Source organism: Heptranchias perlo, unplaced genomic scaffold, assembly GCF_035084215.1.
Source record: "Heptranchias perlo isolate sHepPer1 unplaced genomic scaffold, sHepPer1.hap1 HAP1_SCAFFOLD_66, whole genome shotgun sequence".
In the NCBI taxonomy this organism is placed as follows: Eukaryota; Metazoa; Chordata; class Chondrichthyes; order Hexanchiformes; family Hexanchidae; genus Heptranchias; species Heptranchias perlo.
This window is the reverse complement of record NW_027139688.1, coordinates 2,911,056-2,935,812: the sequence shown is the minus strand read 5'-3', so window position 1 is coordinate 2,935,812 and position 24,757 is coordinate 2,911,056. Positions and strand designations below refer to the sequence as shown.

The window sequence follows — 24,757 nt, the reverse complement described above, 5'->3', positions numbered from 1 at the left end:
TGACCAACTCGCTGAACGTGCTAACCATGTGGTTCTGAGCATCGCGAATGCACCAGTATGTATCCACCCGCAGCTCCAGTGCCACAATGCGGTCTGTCAGTAGCTGCAGCTGGATACACTTCCCGCACACATGGTCATCAGGGACACAGAAATTGTCCCTGATTTCCCACATAGAACAGGAAGAGCATGCCACGGGGCCGAGCTGTCCTGCCATGACTTACCATTTAATTGATTTAAATTCAATTAAAATTAAATGGATCCCATCAATCACACTTGAATTAAGTGATATATTCAAGGGCCCCTGATTAACAGTCGTCCCCGCTACACAAAGAGACCGTAGCAACCATAAAATCTAAGTTTAGAAAAATTGAGAAAGAAAATACTCACCAACCAATCAGTTGCCTGCTTTTTGGTGACGTCACACTACGAATACTTTTTGCTTCCCTCTCCCGGAACCTGGATTTTTCAGCCGCCTCGGGGGTCACCTTGAGGACCGCCGCTTGCCGCCTCTGTTTCCTCGCAGGTCCGCCGTCTCTGCCGCCTCGCCGCTTTGTGTGTGTCTTCCAGTGAGGAATCGGACTTTATAACAAGTGTCCAAGTGTATAGTGTGTGTCTCTCCAGGTAAGGATTCGGACTCTGTAACAAGTGTCCATACATCCCTCCGGGATCTTTGCGTTCCTCCAATTCTGGCCTCTTGTCCCTCTCCAATTTTAAACGCTCCACTATTGACCGCCATGCCTTTAGCTGCCTAAGCCCGAAGCTCTGGAACTCTCTCCCTAAACTTCTCTGTCTCTCCGGCTCTCTCTGCTCCTTTAAGATGCTCCTTAAAACCGATCTCTTTGACCAAGTTTTTGGTCACCTGTCCTATTATCACCTCAAGTGGCTCAGTGTCAAATGTTGTTTAATAATCGCTGCTGTGAAGCGCTTTGGGACATTTTACTATAAAGGCGCTATATAAATGCAACTTGTTATCCTTGTGTTCTGTCAATAAGACTCCACCGATTACTTCAGCTCGGGCATGATTTAGTCATTATTTTCAATAAACTGGTTTTATTGTTTTAAAATATTGAATGAAGGCCCCTAAAGTCGACATCACACCTGCTCCAAACAGCATCGCAGATAAAACCGATAAGTGTATTGAACCGTGTGGGTGCTGCTCGAGAGGCTGGGTATGCAATTTGCACAAACTGTGAGACTCAGCGAAGGAGCTCAGCTGGGACTCAACAAAATGGCCAACATGAACATGACACAAAATCACAGAATGACGCAGCATAGAATGCGGCCATTCGGCCCAACGTGCCTGTGTCAGCTCTTTAAAAGAGCGATCCAATTCGTCCAACTCCACCCCCCCCCACCTTTTTCCCCATAGAACTGCATAGTTTCTACATTATTAAATATTTCTCCGATTCTTTTTTCAAAGTTATTATTGAATCTGCTTCCTCCGCCCTTTCAGGCTGCGCATTCCAGATCTGAACTCGATGAGGAAAAAAATGGTCCTCTTCAATCCCGTGGCTTATTTGCCAATTATTTTAAACCTGTGTCCTCTGGTCCCCGGCCCTCCTGCGAGTGGAAACAGTTTCTCCTTATTAACTCTTAACGAAACCGCTCACATGGCCGCTCTCTTCCCTCAAGGCATCTCCCCGAAGCACCAGCATTGCTCTAAAGTTAGAATAAGTCCTGAAGACCAGACATCGGTTCACGTTTCCAACTGTAATTATCTCTCAGGCCCTGTTTGTGTAACATTGCAGGCCGGGCTACTTTAATCCCAGGCATTAACCTGTTTAAAACACAAGGGCCCCAAAGAAATTTCAACATTTTATAACGAAGCACGAAAACGAGGGCCCAGAGAGGCAATTAAACCCCCAGGTAACAAACAGACATAACTCGTGGGTGCAGACTCCTGGGAGGCCCCGGCCCGCCCGCTCTGGGGGAGGCCCCGGCCCGCCCTCTCTGGGGGAGGCCCTTGTCCAAAGATTCCTCTTTGCGAAAAATTTATCTCTGAATTTTCTTGTCGCTGTTTTTCAAAACAATTTCTCAAGAGCAAGAAAATAAATTGATTGAAACAGAGTAAGAACATTAAAAAAACACAGCAAGAGCCCAGGGCTCCCTCACTCTCTCAGTTACACAGACAATCTGTCAGCAACACCATTTACAAACAAATCCCAGTTATAAGCCATTGACTCTGAACAGTGAGAGACTGGAGAGATATTGAGGACACTTAGGCTGATCAAGACTGAGATGTTTTCCCTCCAGAAGAAGGAAGAGTTTGGACTGGGACTGGGACCCCGCAGTTACCCTCAGGTGAGCAGTTTGTTATCCGGAGGCTAGAGTTCCTGTCCTGATCCTTTGACCTGTTGGGATCTGTCTCTCTCTCCACCCCTGGCTTTCTGCCGATTGTCATGTTAACCTTGGCTAATCCTGCCCAGGACTGCCCAGTTTGCCCAGGAACACCAGGGGGCTTTTTGTTGGGATGTGCGACATTCCGGGGAGCTGTTTAGCTGATTTGAAAGCTTTAACTCGAAGATCTTGTTTGGAATATTACTGCAGATTGAAAATGTCGAATACTGATCCCACTCACAGGCCCCACACAGGGCTGGGCAAAGGACAGGCCCCAGTGACACTGATCAATTCTACCCACAGCTCACACCAAACCCCACAGACAGGGCTGGAAGGAGCAAGTGTGACAGGGGTCAGACTGCTTCCCCATCCCATCCCCCCTCGCCTGCTCCAAACCCTCCTGTGTGTATTCCCAGTCTGGGGTCACCCCGTCCAACCCTCCCTCCCTCCCGTGCTCCAAACCCCCTGTGCGTATTCCCAGTCTGGGGATATCCCCTCCCTCCCTCTCTCCCCTGCTCCAATCCCCTGTTTGTATTCCCAGACTTGGGATATCCCCTCGCTCCACGTCCCTCCCTTCCTCGCCTGCTCTAACCCCACTGTGTGTATTCCAAGTCTGGGTATATCCCTTAACTCCCCCCTCCCTCGCCTGCTCCAAATCCACCTGTGTGTATTCCAAGTCTGGCTATATACCTTCCCTCCACCCTAACTCTCCTGCACCAAACACTCCAGTGTGTATTCCAGTCTAGGGATATCCAGTCCCTTTCCCCCTCTCCATAGCTCCAAATCCCCCTGTGTATATTCCCAGTCTGGGGCTATCCCCTTCCTCCCCCTCCCTCTCCTGCTACAATCCCCGCTGTGTGTATCCCCAGTCTGGGGCTCTCCCCTCCCTCCCCCACCCTCTCCTGCTCCAAACACCACTGTGTGTATTCCCAGTCTGGGGCTCTCCCCTCCCTCCCCCCGCCTCCCTCTCCTGCTCCAAACACCACTGTGTGTATTCCCAGTCTGGGGATATCCCTTCCCTCCCTCCCCAGAAAGTGCTGAACGTTCCCTATAAACTGAGAGATTAACATATTGATTCCGTTGGACGCTTTTTATACTCACCGTTCCAGGATTTATATTTTCAAAACAGACATTCTGGAAGGGTGTGATGGAGGCGCGTTTTTCTCGAGGCTGGGAACTGGGCAGGTTGACTACACACTGGAGATATCCTGAGCCTGCGTCTCTCCCTCTGCGTTTAGCTCGGTCACCTCCATCTGTGTGTCTTCTCACTCCCCCTGTTTCTCTCTCTGTCTCTCCTGCTTCTCTCCTTCTCTCCCTTTCAGTCCATCTACATCTCTCTGCCTCTCCATTTCTTTCTCTCTGCCTGTCTGCCCCTCTGTCTCTCCCTCATTATAATAACACAAATTATGGGGATTCCAAACCCCACTCACTCTCACTGTCCTGTACCCGCTTGGACCAAGATTGGTGCTGAGCGAACATTAAATGGTACAGGAAATATACCACTTCTGGTATTTAACCCAGTCACCTCCATCTGTGTGTCTCCCTTTCTCTCTTTCTCTCTTTTGCTCTGTGTTCCTGTCTCTCCCCCGCTCACTCTTTCATTCTCTCTCCTTATCCGTTCCGATTTAAATCCCTAGCTCACTCTCTCTTTCACTTTCATTCTCACTCCCTCTATCTCTATACTTGATTGAAAATTATTCTGAAATATTCTGATTGTGTACTGCACATGTACAGGAGCTGATACCGAGACACACTCGGGCCGTACAGTACCAGACAGGAGTGAATCGTTCCCTTTTACCGGCTGATTATTGTACATGTACAGGAGCTGACACTGAGACACACACGGGCCGTACAGTACCAGACAGGAGTGACTCATTCCCTTTTACCCATTGTGTACTGCACATGTACAGGAGCTGATACCGAGACACACTCGGGCCGTACAGTACCAGACAGGAGTGAATCGTTCCCATTTACCCACTGTAATATACATGTACAGGAGATGATACTGAGACACACGCGGGCCGTACAGTACTGGACCGGAGTGAATTGTTGCTGGCGAATGGTATCCTGTTGGCTCTGTTCTCGTGGACAGGAGGTTCAGAGCTCTCGGGCCATTTAATCGCTCACAGTGAATGAGTGTCTGACACTTCCACACTTGGCCCCTGTCCCACACTTCAGTCCATCATTACGTTTAATCCCCACACGCTCCATATAACCCAACGCGTCCGATCCCAACAATCCGCGATGGCCTAAAATATCCATTATGAGAAGATCCTTAATCCGAACATTGATATCTTAACATGAACTGATGAAACATGAGTGTGACACATCAGCCAGCGTAGGATTCCAGAAACACTCCTTAAAGGAGGAAACGATCTGTACTCAAACCATGAGTCCGAGGGTGTGAGGTATGTAAGATGGAGGCAGACGATCTGATGTCCATAACATATTCTGTCAGTCGCCTCGATTATTGCTGACAGAGACCACAGGTCATCTCCCCTCGTCACAGCGGAACCTCAATTCCGGATCACTCCCCCTCGTCACAGCGGAACCTCACCACCGGTCACCTCCCCTCTCCACAGCGGAACCTCATTACCGGTCACCCCCGCACTCGTAACACTGGAGCTTCACTACCGGTCAAACCCCCTCGTCAGAGCAGAACCTCACTTCAGGTCACGCCCCCTCGTCACAGCGGAACCTCACGACAGGTCACTCCCCCTCGTCACACCGTATCCTCACATCCGGTCACCCCCTCCTCTCTCTGGAACCTCACTCCTGGTCACTCCCCCTCGTCGCATTGGAACCTCACTACTCGTCACCCTCCCCCCCCCCCCCCCACCGTCACAACGGAACCTCACAACAGGTCACCTCCCCTCTTCACACCGGAACCTCACTACAGGGGACCCTCCCTCATCACACTGGACACTCACTACCAGTCACACACCCTCATCAGGCTGGACACTCACTACCAGTCGCACCCCCTCTTCAATCCGGACTCTCACGACAGCACACCATCCACTCGTCACACCAGACCTTCACCACTGGTCACCCATCTTGGCACACCGGACACTTACCACCGGTCAATCCCCCTCGTCACAGCGGAAGATAACTATAGGTCACCCCCACCCCCTTGTCACAGCGCAACCTCACGACCGGTCAACTCCCCTCGTCAAAGCGGAACCTCAAATCAGGTCACCCCCCCTCGACACAGTGGATCCTCACTACCGGTCAAACCCCCTCTTCACACTGGACCCTCACTACAGGTCACCCTCCTCCTTCTCACACCAGACCCTCACTAATGGTCACTGCCCCTAGTCATACCGTATCCTGAAGTCTGGTCACCCCCTCCTCACTCTGGAACCTCACTACTGGACACGCCCTCTCATCACAATGGAAACTCACTACTAGTCACCCCCCCTCGTCACAGTGGAACATCACTACCGCTCACACCCCTCGTCACAGCGGAACTTCACTACTGGTCACGCCCCCACATCACAATGGAACCTCACTACTAGTCACCGCCCCCTCTTCACAGTGGAACATCACTACCGCTCACCCACCTCGTCACAGCGGAACCTCACTGCAGGTCACGCCCTCTCATCACAGCAGAAACTCACTACAGGTCACCCCCACCCTTATCACAGCGCAACTTCACTACCGGTCTAACCCACTCATCACAGTGGAACCTCACTACAGGTCAAACCCACTCGTCACAGTGAAAACTCACGACAGGTCACTCCCCCTCATCACAACGGAGCCTCACGACCGGTCAACCCCCCTCGTCAGAGCGGAACCTCACTACCGGTCACGCCCCTACATCACAATGGAACCTCACTACCAGTCACCCCCCCCCCCCCCGCGTCACAGTGGTACATCACTACCGGTCACACCCCTCGTCACAGCGGAAGATCACTAAAGGTCACCACACGCCTCGTCACAGTGGAATCTCACAACAGGTCATAACCCCACCTTCTCACAGCGGAACCTCACTACTGGATACACCCCCTCATCACAATGGAACCTCACCACTAGTCACCTCCCCTCGTCACAGTGGAACATCACTACCGTTCACACCCCTCGTCACAGCGGAACCTCACTACAGGTCACCCCCACCCTTATCACAGCGCAACTTCAATACCAGTCTAACCCACTCGTCACAGCGGAAACTCACTACTGGTCACGCCCCCACATCACAGTGGAACATCACTACGGGTCACCCCCCTTGTCACATTGGAACCGAACGGCCGGTCACACCTCCTCATCACAGCGGAACCTCACTACTGGTCACCTCCCCTCTTCACACCGGAACCTCACTACAGGGGACCCTCCCTCATCAAACTGGACACTCACTACCAGTCACACACCCTCATCAGGCTGGACTCTACTACCAGTCGCACCCCCTCTTCAATCCGGACTCTCACGACAGCACACCATCCACTCGTCACACCAGACCTTCACCACTGGTCACCCATCTTGGCACACCGGACACTTACCACCGGTCAATCCCCCTCGTCACAGCGGAAGATAACTATAGGTCACCCCCACCCTTGTCACAGCGCAACCTCACGACCGGTCAACCCCCCTCGTCAAAGCGGAACCTCAAATCAGGTCACCCCCCCTCGACACAGTGGATCCTCACTACCGGTCAAACCCCCTCTTCACACTGGACCCTCACTACAGGTCACCCTCCTCCTTCTCACACCAGACCCTCACTAATGGTCACTGCCCCTCGTCATACCGTATCCTGAATTCTGGTCACCCCCTCCTCACTCTGGAACCTCACTACTGGACACGCCCTCTCATCACAATGGAAACTCACTACTAGTCACCCCCCCTCGTCACAGTGGAACATCACTACCGTTCACACCCCTCGTCACAGCGGAACCTCACTACAGGTCACCCCCACCCTTATCACAGCGCAACTTCAATACCAGTCTAACCCACTCGTCACAGCGGAAACTCACTACTGGTCACGCCCCCACATCACAGTGGAACATCACTACGGGTCACCCCCCTTGTCACATTGGAACCGAACGGCCGGTCACACCTCCTCATCACAGCGGAACCTCACTATTGTTCACCTCCGCTCGTCACAGCAGTACATCATTACAGGTCACACCCTCTCATCAAAGCGGAACCTCAAAACAGGTCACCAACCACCCCCCCCCCCCCCCCCCAGCTCCACACAGTGGAACCTCACTACCGGTCAAACCCTCTCGTCATAGAGGAACCTCACTACCGGTCATCTCCCCTCTTCACACTGGACCCTCACTACAGGTCACCCTCCCCCTTCTCACACCAGACCCTCACTACTGGTCACTCCCCCTCGTCACACAGTGTCCTCACATCTTGTCACCCCCTCCTCACTCTGGAACCTCACTGCTGGTCACTCCGCCTCATCACACCGGAACTTCACAACAGGTCGCCTCCCCACATCACACCAAACCTCACGACAGGTCACTCCCCCTCATCACAATGGAACATCACAACAGGTCGCTCCCCCTCGTCGCACTAGAACCTCACTACCGTTCACCCTCCCCCCTCGTCAAAACGGAACCTCACAACAGGTCACCCTCCCTCATCACAACGGAATCTCACTACTGCTCACTCCCTCATCACACCGCACCCTCACTACCAGTCACACACCCTCATCAGACTGGACACTCACTACCAGTCGCACCCCCTCATCACACCGCACACTCACGACAGCATACCATCAACTCGTCACAACCAGACCCTCACCACTGGTCACACATCTTGGTACACCGGACACTTACTACCAGCCACACCCCCTCTCGTCACAGTAGAACCTCACTACCGGCCACTCGCCCTCCTCACAGCGGAAGATCACTACAGGTTAACCCACCTCGTCACAGTGGAATCTCAATACAGGTCACCCCCTCTAGTCACAGCAGAACCTCACTACCGGTCAAACACCCTCGTCACAGTGGAACATAATTACTGGTCAAACCGGCTCGTCACAGTGGAACCTCACTACCGGTCAAACCGGCTCGTCACAGTGGAACCTCACTACCGGTCAAACCACCTCGTCACAGTGGAACCTCACTACCGGTCAAACCGCCTCGTCACAGTGGAACCTCACTACCGGTCAAACCGGCTCGTCACAGTGGAACCTCACTACCGGTCAAACCACCTCGTCACAGTGGAACCTCACTACCGGTCAAACCGCCTCGTCACAGTGGAACCTCACTACCGGTCAAACCGCCTCGTCACAGTGGAACCTCACTATAGGTTACCCCCTCGTCACAGTGGAACGTTACGAGCGGTCATCTCCCCACATCACACCAAACCTCACGACAAGTCACTCCACGCGTCACAGCGGAACCTCACAACAGGTCACCCATCTCGTCACAGCAGAACCTCACTACCGGTCACCGCCCACCTCTTCACACTGGACCCTTACTACAGGTCACCCTCCCCCTTCTCACACCAGTCCCTCACTACTGGTCACACCCACTCGTCACACCGTATCCTCACATCTAGTCATCCTCCTCCTCACTCTGGAACCTCACTTCCGGTCACCCTCCCCTCTTCAATCTGGACCCTCACTGCAGGTCACCCTCCCCTTCTCACACCCGACCGTCACTACTGGTCACTCCCCCTCGTCACACCGTATCCTCACATCTGGTCACCCCCTCCTCACTCTGGAAACTCACTACTGGTCACTCCCCCTCATCACACCGGAACCTCACAACAGGTCACCTTCCCACATCACACCAAACTTCACGACAGGTCACTTCCCCTCGTCACACTGGACCCTCACAACAGGTCACCTTCCCTCTTCACACGGGAACCTCAGTAAAGGTCGCTCCCCCTAGTCGCAGAGGAACCTCACTACCGGTCACCCTCCCCCTTCGTCACAACGGAAGCTCACAACAGGTCACCTCCCCTCTTCACACTGGAACCTCCCTACAGGTGAACCTCCCTGATCACAACGGAATCTCACTACTGCTCACTCCCTCATCACAACGCTCCCTCAATTCCAGTCAGACACCCTCATCAGACCGGACACTCGCTACCAGTCGCACACCCTCTTCACACCGGACACACACGACAGCACACCATCCGCTCGTCACACCAGACACTCACCACTGGTTACACCTCTTGGCACACTGGACACTTACGACCGGTCACTCCCCCTCGTCACAGTGGAATCTCACTACCGGTCAAACCCCCTCGTCACAGTGGAACCTCACTACCGGTCAAACCCCCTCATCACAATGGAACATCACTACCGGTCAAACCCCCTCGTCACAGTGGAACCTCACTACAGGTCAAGCCCACTCGGCACAGTGGAATCTCACTACCGGTCAAGCCGACTCGGCACAATGGAACCTCACTACCGGTCACTCCCCCTCATCACAATGGAACCTCACTACCGGTCAAACGGCCTCGTCACAGTGGAACCTCACTATAGGTCAAGCCCCCTCTTCACAGTTGAACCTCACTGCAGGTCAAGCCCCCTCGTCACAGTGGAACCTCACGACCGGTCAAACCCCCTCGTAACAGTGGAACCTCACTACAGATCACCCCCCCTCATCACAATGGAACCTCACTACCGGTCATCGCCCACTCGTCACACTGGAACATCACTACCGGTCAAACCCCCTCGTCACAGTGGAACCTCACTACAGGTCAACCCCCCTCTTCACAGTGTAACCTCACTACCGGTCACTACCCCGCATCACAGTGGAACCTCACTATAGGTTAGCCTCTCGTCACAGTGGAACGTTACTACAGGTGAACTCCCCACATCACACCAAACCACAAGACAAGTCACTCCCCCGCTTCACAGTGGAACCTCACTACAGGTTACCACCTCGTCACAGCGGAACCTCACGACAGGTCACCTCCCCTTCTCACACCAGACCCTCACTACTGGTCACACCCCCTGGTCACACCGTATCCTCACATCTAGTCAACCCCCTTCTCACTCTGGAACCTCACTACCGGTCACCTCCCCTCTTCAAACTGAACCCTCACTACAGGTCACCCTCCCCTTCTAACACCAGACCCTCACTACTGGTCACTCCCCCTCGTCACACTGTATCCTCACATCTGGTCACCCCCTCCTCACTCTGGAAACTCACTACTGGTCACTACCCCTCATCACACCGGACCCTCACAACAGGTCACCTCCCCATATCACACCAAACTTCACGACAGGTCACTCCCCCTCATCACACTGGACCCTCACAACAGGTCACCTCCCCTCTTCATAAGTGAACCTCAGTAAAGGTCGCTCCCCCTCTTCACACTGGAATCTCACTACAGGAGACCCTCCCTCATCACACCGCAGCCTCACTACCAGTCACACACCCTCATCAGACCGCTCACTCACTAACAGTCACACACCCTCATCAGACCGGACACTCGCTACCAGTCGCACCCCCTCATCACACCGGACATTCATGACAGCACACCATCCACTCGTCACACCAGACTCTCACCACTGGTCACCCCTATTGGCACACTGGACACTTACGACCGGACACTCCCCCTCGTCACAGTGGAACCTCACGACAGGTCAAGCCCCCTCTGGTTTAACATCTCATCGGGAAAAGTGACAGTCAATGGAAAACAAAATCAGGTGGCGTGGAAAACGAGCTGCCGATTCGCTATCGCCCGATTTGCTCTAACGCCAGCGGTGAATTTATTCACTGAATCTATTCAGTAGGCTGGCGAACTAACGCTGTTAAATTGTCAGCTATTTAAATAGTTAATCCTAAAGTAATCTCACCAATCTGCAATCGTGTCAGACACTGATCTAAACTATAATGTGATAATCAGTGATCCAACTAACGCTGAAATACGGTCATACAGCTGCTTTTACCATCGGTTATGCATTGTGTTGAGTTTCTCTGTTTATTGCTATACTGAATGTTTAAACAATGAGAATTATCATATTCATGTTAATAAACCATTGTTGTGCACGGCTCACTGTCTGACTTAGAAGCATAGAGCCATAGAAAAGATACAGCACAGATGGAAGCCATTCGGCACATCGTTTCTGCGCCTGCTCGAAGAACAATCAGGTGACCATTCTAATCCCACCTTCCAGCACCCGGTCCGTAGCCCTGCAGCTGAAAGCACTTTAGGTGCAGGTCCAGGTACTTTTTAAAAGAGTTGAGGGTTCCTGCCTCTACCACCAATTCGGGAAGCGAATCCGATACACCCACCACCCACTGGGTAAAAAAGTTTTTCCTCATGTCCCCTCTAATCCTTCGGCCAATCAGCTGAACTTTCCGCTGGGGGAAACAGGTCCTTCCTGTCTACTCTATTTTGGCCCCTCATTACTTTGTGCACCTCAATCAAGTCTCCCCTCAGCCTCCTCTGCTCCAAGGAAAACAACCCCAGCGTATCCAATCTCTCCTCGTAGCTGCAATTTTCAAGCCCTGGCAACATTCTTGTAAATCTTCTCCGCACTCTCTCCAGAGGAATTACGTCCTACCTGTAATGTGATGACCAGAACTGCGCACAATACTCTAGCTGTGGCCTTATCAGCGTTTTATACAGTTACATCATTACATCCCTGCTTTTGTATTCTATACCACGACGAATAACGGAGAGCATTCCATATGCCTTCTTCACAACCTGTACTGCCACCTTCAGGGACCTGTGCACATGCACTCCAAGGTCTCCACTTTTTCCACCCCTCTTAATATATTCCCGTTTGCTGCATATTCCTTTTACTTTTTGCCCTCCCTAAGTGCATTACCTCTCGCTTCTCCGGGTTGAACTCCATTTGCAATTTTCCGCCCACTCCACCAACCCATTGATATCTTCTTGGAATCTACAGCTATTCTCTTCACCATCAAATACATGGCCATTTTTTGTGTCGTCTGCAAATTTGCCAATCAGGACCCCTACATTCAAATCCAAATCATTAATATATACCACAAACAGCAAGGGACCCAACACTGAGCCCTGTGGCACACCACAAGACTTCTCCCTTGAAGATTTGGTAAGAAAGTGTAAAAGTGTTAATTCATTCACTCAGTAACTTGTGGGGGTCCTAATTGCGGGTCGGTGAGGTGAACTCATTCAATCCGAACTGAGAGATGTAAGAAAGTTCAGCGAGCAATATGAGGCATCATTCACTTCTAGATATAAGATGGGAGGTTAAACCCAGACGGTTCCTTAGTGAGGAGGTATGGTGAAGGGGTTAAAGGTTGATCTGGTCCCTTGACATGTATTTGTTGGGACACTGAATACCAGGGTTCCAACAGCCCTCTGGTTCAGAAGCGACTGTGCTCCCACTGACTCACAGTTAACACCAGTGTGGAATGAAAGGTTAATAGACCTGTATAAATTAGCAATGCTACAGATATCAAGATATGAATAGGATTGAAGGTACAATGTGCGTGAAGATCTCAGAGTGACAGCATCTGGTCTCGGGGAAGACCCCAGTTTCAGTGCTGAGAACTAAGCCAGTGCATCAGGACAGTAAGGGACAGGATAGGAAAGGCCGAATCTGTAGAGGTACAAACTCAGGATCAGTCTGGCCAGTGAAGAGAGGACACAGCTCCACATCTCCTCAAGTTATCCAATCCTCCATTGGCATCATTAACTCAACCTCAATATTTCTGGATCAATTTCAAAAATTGTTTCTTCGCCTGCGAAAACGTAAACCAAAGAGGAAAATGAAAACTTGGTGGTGTGCAAATTATTGGAATCAATTCTGAACGACAGGCTAAACCGTCACTTAGAAAGGCAGGGACTAATCAAGGACAGTCAGCACGGATTTGTTAAGGGGAGGTCGTGTCTGACTAACTTAATTGAATTTTTCGAGGAGGTGATAAGGAGGGTCGATGAGGGTATTATATTTAAGCAAGGCCTTTGACAAGGTCCCATACGGCAGATTGGTCAAAAAGGTACAAGCCCATAGGATCCAAGGGAGCGTGGCAAGTTGGATCCAAAATTGGCTCAGTGGCAGGAAGCAAAGTGTAATGGTCGACGGGTGTATTTGTGACTGGAAGAAGGCTGTTTCCAGTGGGGTTTAACAAGGCTCAGTTCCAGGTTCCTGGCTTTATATGATATATATTAATGATTTTGATTAAAGGCAAGGGGCATGATTAAGAAGTTTGCAGATGATACAAAAATTGGCCATGTGGTTAAACGTCAGGAGGGAAGCAGTAGATTGCAGGAAGGTATCAATGGGCTGGGCAAATGGCCAGAAAAGTGCCAAATGGAATTTTATCGGGAGAAGTGTGAGATAAGGCTTTTGGAGAGTGCAAATAAGGCAAGGGAGTACACAATAAATGGAGAATACTGAAAGGTGTAGAGGAAGTGAGCGACCTTGGAGTGCATGTCCACAGATCCCTGAAGGTCGCCGGATGGGTAGATAAGGTGGTTAAGAAGGCATATGGAATAATTTCCTTCATTACCGAGAAATAGAATATATGAGCAGGGAGGTTATGCTAGAACTGTATAAAACATTAGTTGGGCCATAGCTTGAGCTTACGGTTCGAGTGAAGTGAGTACAGGGTCACCAGCAGTGAAGTTAGTACAGGGTCACCACCAGTGAAGTTAATATAGGGTCACGACCAGTGAGATTAGTATAGGGTCACCATTAGTGAAGTTAGTGTAGCGTCACTACCAGTGAAATTATTGAAGGGTCAAGACCAGTGAACTTATTATAGGGTCAACGCCAGTGAAGTTAAATCGGGTCACCGCCAGTGAAGTTAATATGGGGTCATGACCAGTGAACTTAGTAAAGAGTCACCACCATTGAAGTGATTATAGGGTCACGAGTTCAAATCCCGCCACGGCAGCTGGGAAATTCAAATTCAATTAATTAAATTAATTTAAGTCTGGAATAAAAAAAATAATATCAGTAATGGTGGCCGAGAAACGAACGGATTGTCGTAAAAACCCATCTGGTTCACTCATGTCCGATCGGGAATGAAACCTGCTGCCCTTACTCGGTCTGGCCTATATTTGACTCTTGATCCACAGCAATGTGGTTGATTCTTAATTGCCCTCTGAAATGGCCTAGCAAGCCACTCAGTTGTACAATCACGCCAAAAAAAAGTAATCATAAGAATAAAACCCGACAGGCCATCCGTTATCGGACCACTAGGCACCGGACACGAAAAAGACAAACCAAGCACAGTCGACCTTACAAAGTTCTCCTCATTAACATCTGGGGACTTGACCCAAAATTGGGAGAGATGCCCCACAGACTAGTCAAGCAATAGGCTGACACAGCCATACTTACAGATTCATACCTTTCAGCCAACATGCCAGACTCTTTCATCACCATCCCTGGGTATGTCCTGACGCACCGGCAGGACAGACAGACCAGAGGTGGCGGAACAGTGATATACAGTCAGGGGGGAGTGGCCCTTGGAGTTCTCAACATTGAGTCCGGACCTCATGAAATTTCATGTAATCAGGTCAAACACGGGCAAGGAAAGCTCCTGCTGATTACCACCTACAGCCCTCCCTCAGCTGATGAATCAGTCCTCCTCCACGTTGAACACCACTTGGAGGAAACACTGCGAGTAGCAAGGGCACAGAATGTAGTCTGGGTGGGTACTCAATGTCCATCACCAAGAGAGGTTCGGGAGCACCACTACTAAATGAGCTGGCCGAGTCCTGAAGGACATAACTGCCAGACTGGGACTACGGAAGGTGGTGAGCGAACCAATACGATGGAAAACGCTACTTGAACTCGTCTTCACCAATCTACCTGCCGCAGATGCATCTGTCCATGACAGTATCGGTAGGAGTGACCACTGCACAGCCCTCGTGGACACGAGGTCCCGCCTTCGCACTAAGAACACCATCCAACTAGTTGTGTGGCACTATCATCGTGCGAAACGGGTTAGATTCTGAACAGATCCAGCAGCTCAAAACTGGGCATCCATGAGGCGCTGTGGGCCATCAGAAGCAGCAGAATTGTATTCCAGCACAATCGGTAACCTCGTGGCCCGGCATACTCCTCACTCTACCATTACCAACAAGCCAGTGGATCAACCCTGGTTCAATGAGGAGTGTAGAATAGCATTCCAGGAGCAGCACCAGGCGTAACTAAAAATGAGGTGCCAAACTGGTGAAGCTACAACACAGGACAACATGCATGCTAAACAGCGGAAGCAACAGGCTATAGATAGAGCTAAACCATTCCACAACCAACGGATCAGATCAAAGATCTTCAGTCCTGCTACAACCAGTCGAGAATGCTGGTGGACAATTAAAAAACGAAGGGAGGAAGAGGCCCAGTAAACATCACCACCCACAATGACAGCAGAGTCCACAACGTGAGTGCAAAAGACAAGGCTGAAGCGTTTGCAACCATCTTCAGCCAGAAGTGCCGAGTGGATGATGCATCTCGGCCTCCTCCCGATATCCCCACCATTACAGAAGCCCGCATGCAGCAAGACCTGGGCAACATCCAGGCTTGGGATGGGAAGTGGCAAGTAACATTCGCGCCAGATAAGTGTCAGGCAATGACGATCTCCAACAAGAGAGAGTCTAACCACCTCCCCCCCCCCCCCCCTTCACATTCCACGGCATTAACATTGCCGAATCCCCCACCATCAAAATCTTGGGGATCACCATTGACCAGAAACATAACTGGACCAGCCACATAAGTATTGTGGCTAAAAGAGCAGGTCAGAGGCTGGGTATTCTGTGGCGAGTGACTCACCTCCCGACTCCCCAAATTATTTGCACCATCCACAAGCCACAAGTCAAAACTGTGATGGAACACTCTCCACTTCCCTGGATGAGTGCAGCTCCAATAACACTCAAGAAGCTCGACACCATCCAAGATAAAGCAGCCCGCTTGATTGGCACCCCATCCTCCACCCGAAACATTCAATCCCTTCACCACCGGCTGACTGTGGCTGCAGTGTGTACCATCCACAGGATGCACTGCAGCAACTCGTCAAGGCTTCTTCGACAGTACCTCCCAAAACCGCGACCTCCACCACCTAGAAGGATAAGGGCAGCAGGCACATGGGAACAATACCACCTTCACGTTCGCCTCCAAGTCACACCCCATCCCGAATTGGAAATATATCGCCGTTCCTTCATCGTCGCTGCGTCAAAATCCTGGAACTCCTTTCCTAACAGCACAGTGGGCAAAACCTTCACCAAACTCACTGCAGCGGTTCAAGAAGGCGGCTCACCACCAACTTCTCAAAGGCAATTAGGGATGGGCAGTAAATGGTGGCCTCGCCAGCGACGCCCACATGCAATGAAAAAAAAAACTATTGAAGGGATGTTTGCGTCATCATCGTGAAGTGATTATAGGGTCACCACCAGTGATGGTAACATCGGGTCACCACCAGTGAAGTGAGTACAGGGTCATCACCAGTGAAGTTAGTATTGGGTCACCAACAGTGAATTTAGTGCAGGGTCACCAACAGTGAAGTGATTGTAGCGTCACCACCTGTGAAGTTAGTATAGGGTCACCACCGGTGAAGTGAGTATAGGGTCACCACCAGTGAATTTATTACAGGGTCACCACCATTGAATTTAGTTTAGGCTCACCACCAGTGAAGTGAGCATAGGGTCACCACCAATGAATTTAGTATAGGGTCACCACCAGTGAATTTACTATAGGGTCACCACCAGTGAATTTAGTATAGGGTCACCACCAGTGAATTTAGTACAGGGTCACCACCAGTGAATTTAGTATAGGGTCAACACCAGTGAATTTAGTACAGGGTCACCACCAGTGAATTTAGTATAGGGTCACCACCAGTGAATTTAGTACAGGGTCACCACCAGTGAATTTAGTATAGGGTCACCACCAGTGATGTAATTACAGGGTCACCAACAGTGAAGTGTGTATAGGGTCACCACCAGTAATATTAGGGTAGGGTCCCAAACATTAATGTTAGATTAGGTTCACTACCAGTAATATTAGTGTAGAGTCACCAACAGTAATGTGAGAATATGGTCACCACCAGTAATATTAGAGTAGAATCCCCAACATTAATATTAGCGTTGAGTCACCACCAGTAATGTTAGTGAAGGATCACTACCAGTAATATTAGAGTCGGGTCCCCACTAGCAATGTTAGAGTCGGGTCATCACCAGTAATGTTAGAGTAGGGTCATCACCAGTAATGTTAGAGCAGGATCCCCACCAGTAATAATGGAGTCGGGTCCCCACTATTAATGTTGGAGTAGGGTCCCCACCAGTAATGTGATAGTAGGGTCATCACCACTAATATTAGAGTAGGGTCACCACCAATAATGATAGAGTAGGGTCATCACCAGTAATGTTCGACTCGTGTCCCCACCAGTAATGTTAGAGTATGGTCCCCACCAGAAATGTGGGAATAGTGTCCCCACAAGTAATGTTTGAGTATGGTCCCCACCAGTAATATGGGAATAGGGTCACCACCATTAATGTTAGAGTTGGGTCCCCACTAGTAATATTAGAGTCGGGTCCCCACCTGTAGTGTTAGAGTATGGTCCCCACCAGGAATGTGGGAATTGGGTCACCACCAGTAATGTTATTGTTGGTTCATCATCGCTAATCGTACAGAATGTTTATCAAAAGTAACATTACTCGTGGTGAATGGAAAATGTTTACACCGCTTTGGCGAAAGGGCTGTGGAGTTGGATTGGTTGGGCAGCTTTTTCAAAGAGCCAGCATATGCAGGATGGGCCGTACATCCTCCTTATCGCCTGTTATGATAATGTTGGTATCGTGTCACGAACCGCAATTTTAGAGTAGAATCACCACCAGTAATGTTGGAGTCGAATCACCACCAGTAATGTGAGCGCTGAGTCACCCCAAGTAATATTAGAGTAGGGTAACCACCAGTATTGTTTGAGTAGGGTCACCACCAGTAATGTGAGAGTAGAGACACCACCAGCAATGTGAGAGTAGGTTCACCAACAATAATATTAGAGTAGGGTCTCCACCAGTAATGTGAGAATACGGTCATCAGCAGTAATGTTAGAGTAGGGTCGCCACAAGTCATGTTAGAGTAGGGTCATCACCAGTAATGTTAGACTAGTGTCCCCACCAGTAATGTTAGAGCACGGTCCCCACCAATAATGAGGGAATAGGGTCATCACCAGTAATGTTATTGTTGGTTCATCATCGCTAATCGTACAGTATTTTTCTCAAAATTAACTTTATTCGTTGTGAATGGAAAATGTGTACACCGTTTTGGGGAAAGGCCTGTGGATTTGGATTGAGGGGACAACTTTTTCAAAGAGCCAGCATATGCAGGATGGGCGAACAGCCTCCTTCTGTCCTGTTATGATCATGTTGGTATCGTGTCACGAACCGCAATTTTAGAACAGGATCACCACCAGTAATGTTAAAGTAGGATCACTAACAGTAATGTTAAAGTAGGATCACTAACAGTAATGTTAAAGTAGGGTCACCACCAATAATGTTAGAATGGGGTCACCACCAATAATGTTAGAGTAGGTTCACCACCAGTTATTTTGGAGTAGGGTCACCACCAGTAATGTTAGAGTTGAGTCACCGCCAGTAATATTAGAGTAGCTTCACCACTGTTAATATTGGTGTAGATTCACCACCAGTAATGTTAGAATTGGATCACCACCAGTAATGTTGGAGTAGAGTCAACACCAGTAATGTTAGAGTAGGGTCACCACCAGTAATTTTAGAGTGGAGTCACCACCGTTAATATTAGAGTAGGGTCACCACCAATAATGTTTGAGTCGGGTTACCACCAGTGATGTTAGAGTAGAGTAACCACCAGTAATTTTTGAGTCGGGTCATCACCAGTAATGTTGGAGTCGGGTTACCCCCAGTTATGTTAGAGTAGAGTAACCACCAGTAATTTTCGAGTCGGGTCATCACCAGTAATATTAGAATGGGGTCACCACCAGTAATGTTGGAATCGGGTCACCGCCAATAATGTTAGAGTAGAGTCGCTACCAGTTAATGTTAGAGTAGTGTCACCATCGGTAATGTGAGAATAGGGTCACCAACAGACAATGACTGCAAGATGACAAATATTCAAGGTTACTTGACATTTAGGAAGTGCAGGAATCTGGGAAAAGGTGGAGGGGTAGGTCTGTTAATTTAGGATGACATGAGTGTAATAGAGAGAAATCACCTTAGTTCCAAATACTAAGATGTTGGATCATTTTGGGTGGAGATATGACATAATAAAGGCAATAAATCACTTGTGGGAGTGGTTATAGGCCCCCTAACAGTAACCACACAGAGGACAGGGTGTACAGGGCTAAATAATGGGGGTTTTGAGAAAGGAACAGCGGTAATCATGGGTGATTTTATTCCACATACAGATTGGAAGAATGGGATTGGCAAAGGTAGCCTGGAAGATGAGTTCATAGAGTGCTTTCGGGCCAGTTTCTTAGAGCAACACTTTCTCGAGCCAACCAGAGGGCAGGATATTCTATATCTGGTAATGTGTAATGAGACAGGATTAATTCATGACCTCATTGTAAAGGAGTCTCTTGGTAGCAGTGATCACAATATGATTGAATTTCGCATTCAATTTGAGGGAGAGAAGAGTAAGTTTGAGACTCGTGTTTCAAACATAAATAAGCACAATTGCGAGTGCATGAAGGCAGAGCTGGCTAAAGTGAACTGCGAACTTAGGTTAAGGGATAGGTCAGTAGAGATGCAGTGGCAGACATTTTATGATATATTTCATAACACTCAGCAAAGACACATTCCAGTGAGAAAGAAAGACTCTAGGGAAAGGACGTACCATCCATGGCAAACTGAGGAAGTTAAAGATAGTATCAAATTGAAAGAAAAAGCATACAACTCCGTGAAGATAAGTGGCAGATCAGAAGATTGGACAGAATATAAAAAACAGCCAAGGAGGGACAATTTGGAGTCGGAGAGAAAGCTCGCTAGAAATATAAAAACTGATCGTTAGAGTTTCTACAGGTAGTTTAAATAGAACAGAGTAATGAAGTGAGCTTCAGTCCTCTAGACAGTGAGTCTGGGGAATTAATAATGGAGAATAAGGAAATGGTGGATGAATTGAACAGATATTTTGAGTCCGTCTTCACTGTGGAGGAAACACATTGCATGCCAGAAATAATTGTGAATCAAGAGGTGAAAGGGAGGGAGGAACTTAAAACATTTCCAATCACCAGGGAAAGGGTTCTGAAAAAAATATTGGAACTAAAAGCTGACAAGTCCCCAGGCCCTGACGGACATTATCCCAGGATCTTAAAATAAGTGGCTGCAGAGATGGAAGATGGATTGGTATTAATTTTCCAAAATTACCGAGATTCTGGAATGGTCCCATCAGTTTGCAAAATAGCGAATGTAACTCCTCTATTCAAGAAAGGAGGGAGACAGAAAGCAGAAAACGATATGCCAGTTAGCTTAAATTCTGTCATGGGGAAAATGCTAGAATCTATTATTGAAGAGGTTATAGCAGGGCACTTAGAAAATCTCAATGCAATCAGGCAGATTCAACACGGCTTTGTGAAAGGAAAATCGTGTTTGACTAATGTATTAGAGTTATTTGAGGAAGTAACAAGCAACGTGGATAAAGGGGATCCCGTGGATGTGGTGTCCTTGGATTTCCAGAAGGCTTTTGACAAGGTGCCACATCAAAAGCTCCTACACAAAATTGGAGATCATGGTGTAGGGTGTAACATATTAGCATGCATAAATGATTGGTTAGCTAACATGAAACAGGGAGTAGGCATAAATGGGTCCTTTTTAGGTTAGTAAGATGTAACGAGTGGAGAGCCACAGGAATCAGTGCTTGGGCCTCAACTATTTACAATCTGTATCAATAACTTGGATGATGAGACCGAATGTATGGTTGCTAAATTTGCTGATGACACAAAAGTAGGTACGAAAGTAATTTGTGAAGAGGACATAAAGAGTCTGCAAAGGGATATAGAGAGGTTAAGTGAGTGACAACAATTTGACAGTTGGACTACAATGTGGGAAAACGTGAACTTGTCCACTTTGGTAGGACGAATAGAAAAGCAATGTATTGTTTAAAGGGAGAGAGACTGCAGAATTCTGAGGTACAGAGCGATCTAGGTTTCCTTGTACATGCATCACAAAAAGTTAGTATGCAGGTACAACAACTGATTAGGAAGGCAAATGGAATGTTGTCGTTTATTGCAAGGGGAATGGAATATAAAAGTAGAGATGTTTTGCTACAGTTGTACAGGGCATTGGTGAGACCACACATAGAATACCTTGTGCAGTTTTGGTCTCCTTATTTAAGAAAGGTCATAATTACTTTGGAGGTGGTTCAGAGAAGGTTCACTTCACTGATTCCTGGGTGGAGGGTGTTATCTTATGATTAAAGGTTGGACAAGTTGGGCCTGTATACATTGGAGTTGAGAAGAATGAGAGGTAATCTTATGGAAACATATAAGACCTTGAGGAGACTATAAAGGTAGATGCTGAGAGGGTCACCCCCAATAATGTTAGCGTAGGATCGCCATCAGCAATATAGGGTGACTACCAGTAATGTTAGGGTAGGTTCACCATCAATAATGTTCGGGTCGGATCACCATCAGTAATGTTAGATTAGGGTCACGAACTGTAATGTTAGTGTAGGGTCATCACCAGTAACGTTAGAGTGGAGTGTCCACCAGTAATGTTATTGTAGGGTCACCATCGATAAGGTTAGGGTCGGTCACGATATTATGGTAGGGCCACTATCAATAAAGTTAGAGTAGGGTCACCATCAGTAATGTTAGGGTCGGGCCACTATCAATAAAGTTAGAGTAGGGTCACCATCAGTAATGTTAGGGTAGGGTGATAACCAGTAATGTTAGCCTTGGGTCATCTCCATTAATGTTACAGTACTGTCACCACCCGTAATGTCAGTGCCGAATCATCACCAGTAATATCAGAGCGGAGTCATCACCAGTGATCATCAAAGTACAAAACAAATGGCATTATGCAATGAATGATCGAAGACTTCACCGAATTATTGGATGCCTCAAGAACCGAACGTGGAGTCTGGGAGGAATGCATCCTTTCGGTATCACTGAGCATGCGCACAGGGCATTTTCTCTTGGATTCCTTTCTGCTCATTGATGTTATTCGACGGAGTTTCATGGACGGAGATGTGCAATTTCCCCATTGACTTCCCAACGCACAGAAGCGAAAATCGCGCCTTGTTTGTTAAGTGACTGTAACTAATGCCAAATATTGCGTAACCTGATTTTCTCACAGGACACCGGTTGTTCTATAAAGGGGGAATATTTACGGATCTCAGATACACTCCAATCGGAACCGTAAAGCCGGACAGGATTCACACATTATTATATATAATGGAACTGCCAATAATTTTACAGATAAAGAATACCTACTACCCTGTTCTCGCGGCCTTTGGTGTTCCCGGTAAGTCAATGAGTCCTGTTGTTTAATAGCTGTTGACTGTCTCAATGTTAATGAAACAGATTCCGAGATTGTTCTCATTGCAGAGTCACTTATCCACCGGGATAAGTTGGTGAATATCAGCAGGAATCTTACCGGTCCTCAAGGCCGGCGAGGCGCTGCTCTGGTCGATAGTTTGTGGGCAACGAGCGATCAACTTTCTTCATTATACCGAGGGAGGGAGAGACTGATTCCCCGGCCCCATTAACAATACATCGATCATTAAAGAACCTGTTGCTTAGTATCCATGGACATCATTTTATTTGTAACTTTGTTCCCGGTCCACTTTAAGTTAATAATTCCTCGGTCTGCAGCCACCTCCACCCAACAAGGGCCTTTGTAAGATCATTTCAGAAATAATTGCCGTTCAGGGAGCTGCTCTCTTCCCCACGGCTGCAAAAAACCTTCGCCTTTCCACCAGCTCCCGCTCTGGTACCGAGCAGCTCCCTCGGGCCGAATATGAATAGAAAAAACTCAGTCTCGACCTGAATTGAATGCCTTTGCCTCAGCTGAATGTTTTATTTGAATTCATATCTTTCCATTAATTGCTATGAAATGATATTTAGTACTTGACGATGTCTGACTGAAGGATACTGGAAGGACGGCGGGTTTTTCGTACCTCCATTGTTCCATGATTGCTTTCTTTTGAACAAACTGTTGTCAATGTTCGCCTATATTAAAAAAAGAATCCGTGCACATAACCCACGTAGGGACACATCTAAATATTTCTCCACAATATGCTCTGAGATTTATCTGAGTGTCCCCGGTAATTTCGTCTTGTTCCTCTTTCTTACAGCGCACCTGGTGACAATCGTGATTCTCTCCAGAGGAAATTGCGGCCTTTCCAAATGTATTTCTGTCTACATGGTGGCCATGGCAACAGCAGAGCTGCTGGTCATCATTTTCAATGTAATAGTGTATCACATTTTAAGTTATCACTTTCCATATTCATTCCTGTCCTACACTGCCGTTTGTAAGTTCATTATTTACATGAATGCTGCTGCGCTGGATATGACGGTGTGGTTCACAGTCTTGTTCACATTTGACCGATTTGTAGCGATATGTTGTCAGAAGTTTAAAACAAAATATTGCACAGTGAGAACTGCGGCTGCGGTTTTAACAACCGTCAATGCCCTGTTCTGTTTAAAGGACATCCCCTTTTGCTTTGCATATGAACCTGAACGAATCATTAACAATGTTCACTGGGTTTGCCGCACCAGAGTGGACTTTTTTTCAAAGCATGCAGGCGTCGTCTACTCTTGGTTACGCAGTATTTTAATTCCATTGCTTCCTTTTGCTTTGATGTTACTGTTCAATTGTTTGACAGTCAGACGTATTGTAGTTGCCAGTAGAGCCCGGAGGGGAATCCGCGGTCGCAGCAGTGAGAATCAGAGCGATCCAGAGATGGAGAACCGAAGGAAATCCATCGTTTTACTCTTCACGGTTTCGGGCTGTTTCATACTGTTGTGGCTAACAGCTGCAGTGAGTTTTTTAGCGACCAAACTGACAAACACCGTGCATTATCCAGGCGATTATGAAACCCCTGCATATATCAGCACTGAAACCGGATATCTGCTTATGTATTTGAGTTCCTGCACAAACACGTGTATTTATGCAGCTACCCAAACTAAATTCAGGGAAGAACTGAAGAAGATGATGACATTTCCTTGGACTTTTATTCTGAGATTGGTGAAATGAATGAAAAATCTAACCTAAGCTTCCTCTCCTAACTGAAGCTCAAATATAGAATTATAGATTCTTGCAGCCCAGCGTGCCTGTGCCTGTTCATGAAAGACCGATACAATTAGTTCCACTTCTGTGCTCTTTCCCAATTTCTCAGAATTTTTTTTACTTTTCAAGTATTTATGCAAATGCCTTTTGAAAGCTAAGATTGAATCTCCATCCGCTACCCTTTCAGGCAGTGCATTCCAGATCAGAACAACTCGCTGGTTCAAAAAATCCTCATCTCCCAACTGCTTCTTTTGCAAATGTTCTTAAATCGGTGTCCTCTGGTTATGAATCCTTCTGCCATTGTATCGAGTTTCTGCCA

The 24,757-nt window shown here is 48.3% G+C and overlaps 1 protein-coding gene across 1 annotated transcript; it reads left to right on the top strand.

Moving 5' to 3' along the window:
- Positions 1–22,601: 22,601 nt before the first annotated feature.
- Positions 22,602–24,405, top strand: LOC137318168 (probable G-protein coupled receptor 139). Its single transcript, XM_067981127.1, has 2 exons — positions 22,602–22,671; positions 23,504–24,405. The coding sequence occupies exons 1-2, from the start codon at positions 22,602–22,604 to the stop codon at positions 24,403–24,405; spliced, it is 972 nt and encodes a 323-aa protein (XP_067837228.1).
- Positions 24,406–24,757: the final 352 nt, after the last annotated feature.

Coding starts and splice junctions, on each gene's coding strand:
- LOC137318168 (XM_067981127.1), top strand. CDS start 22,602: ATGGAACTGCCAATAATTTTACAGATAAAGAATACCTACTACCCTGTT. Junction 22,672..23,503: donor CGCGGCCTTTGGTGTTCCCG/GTAAGTCAATGA, acceptor TCTTTCTTACAG/CGCACCTGGTGACAATCGTG.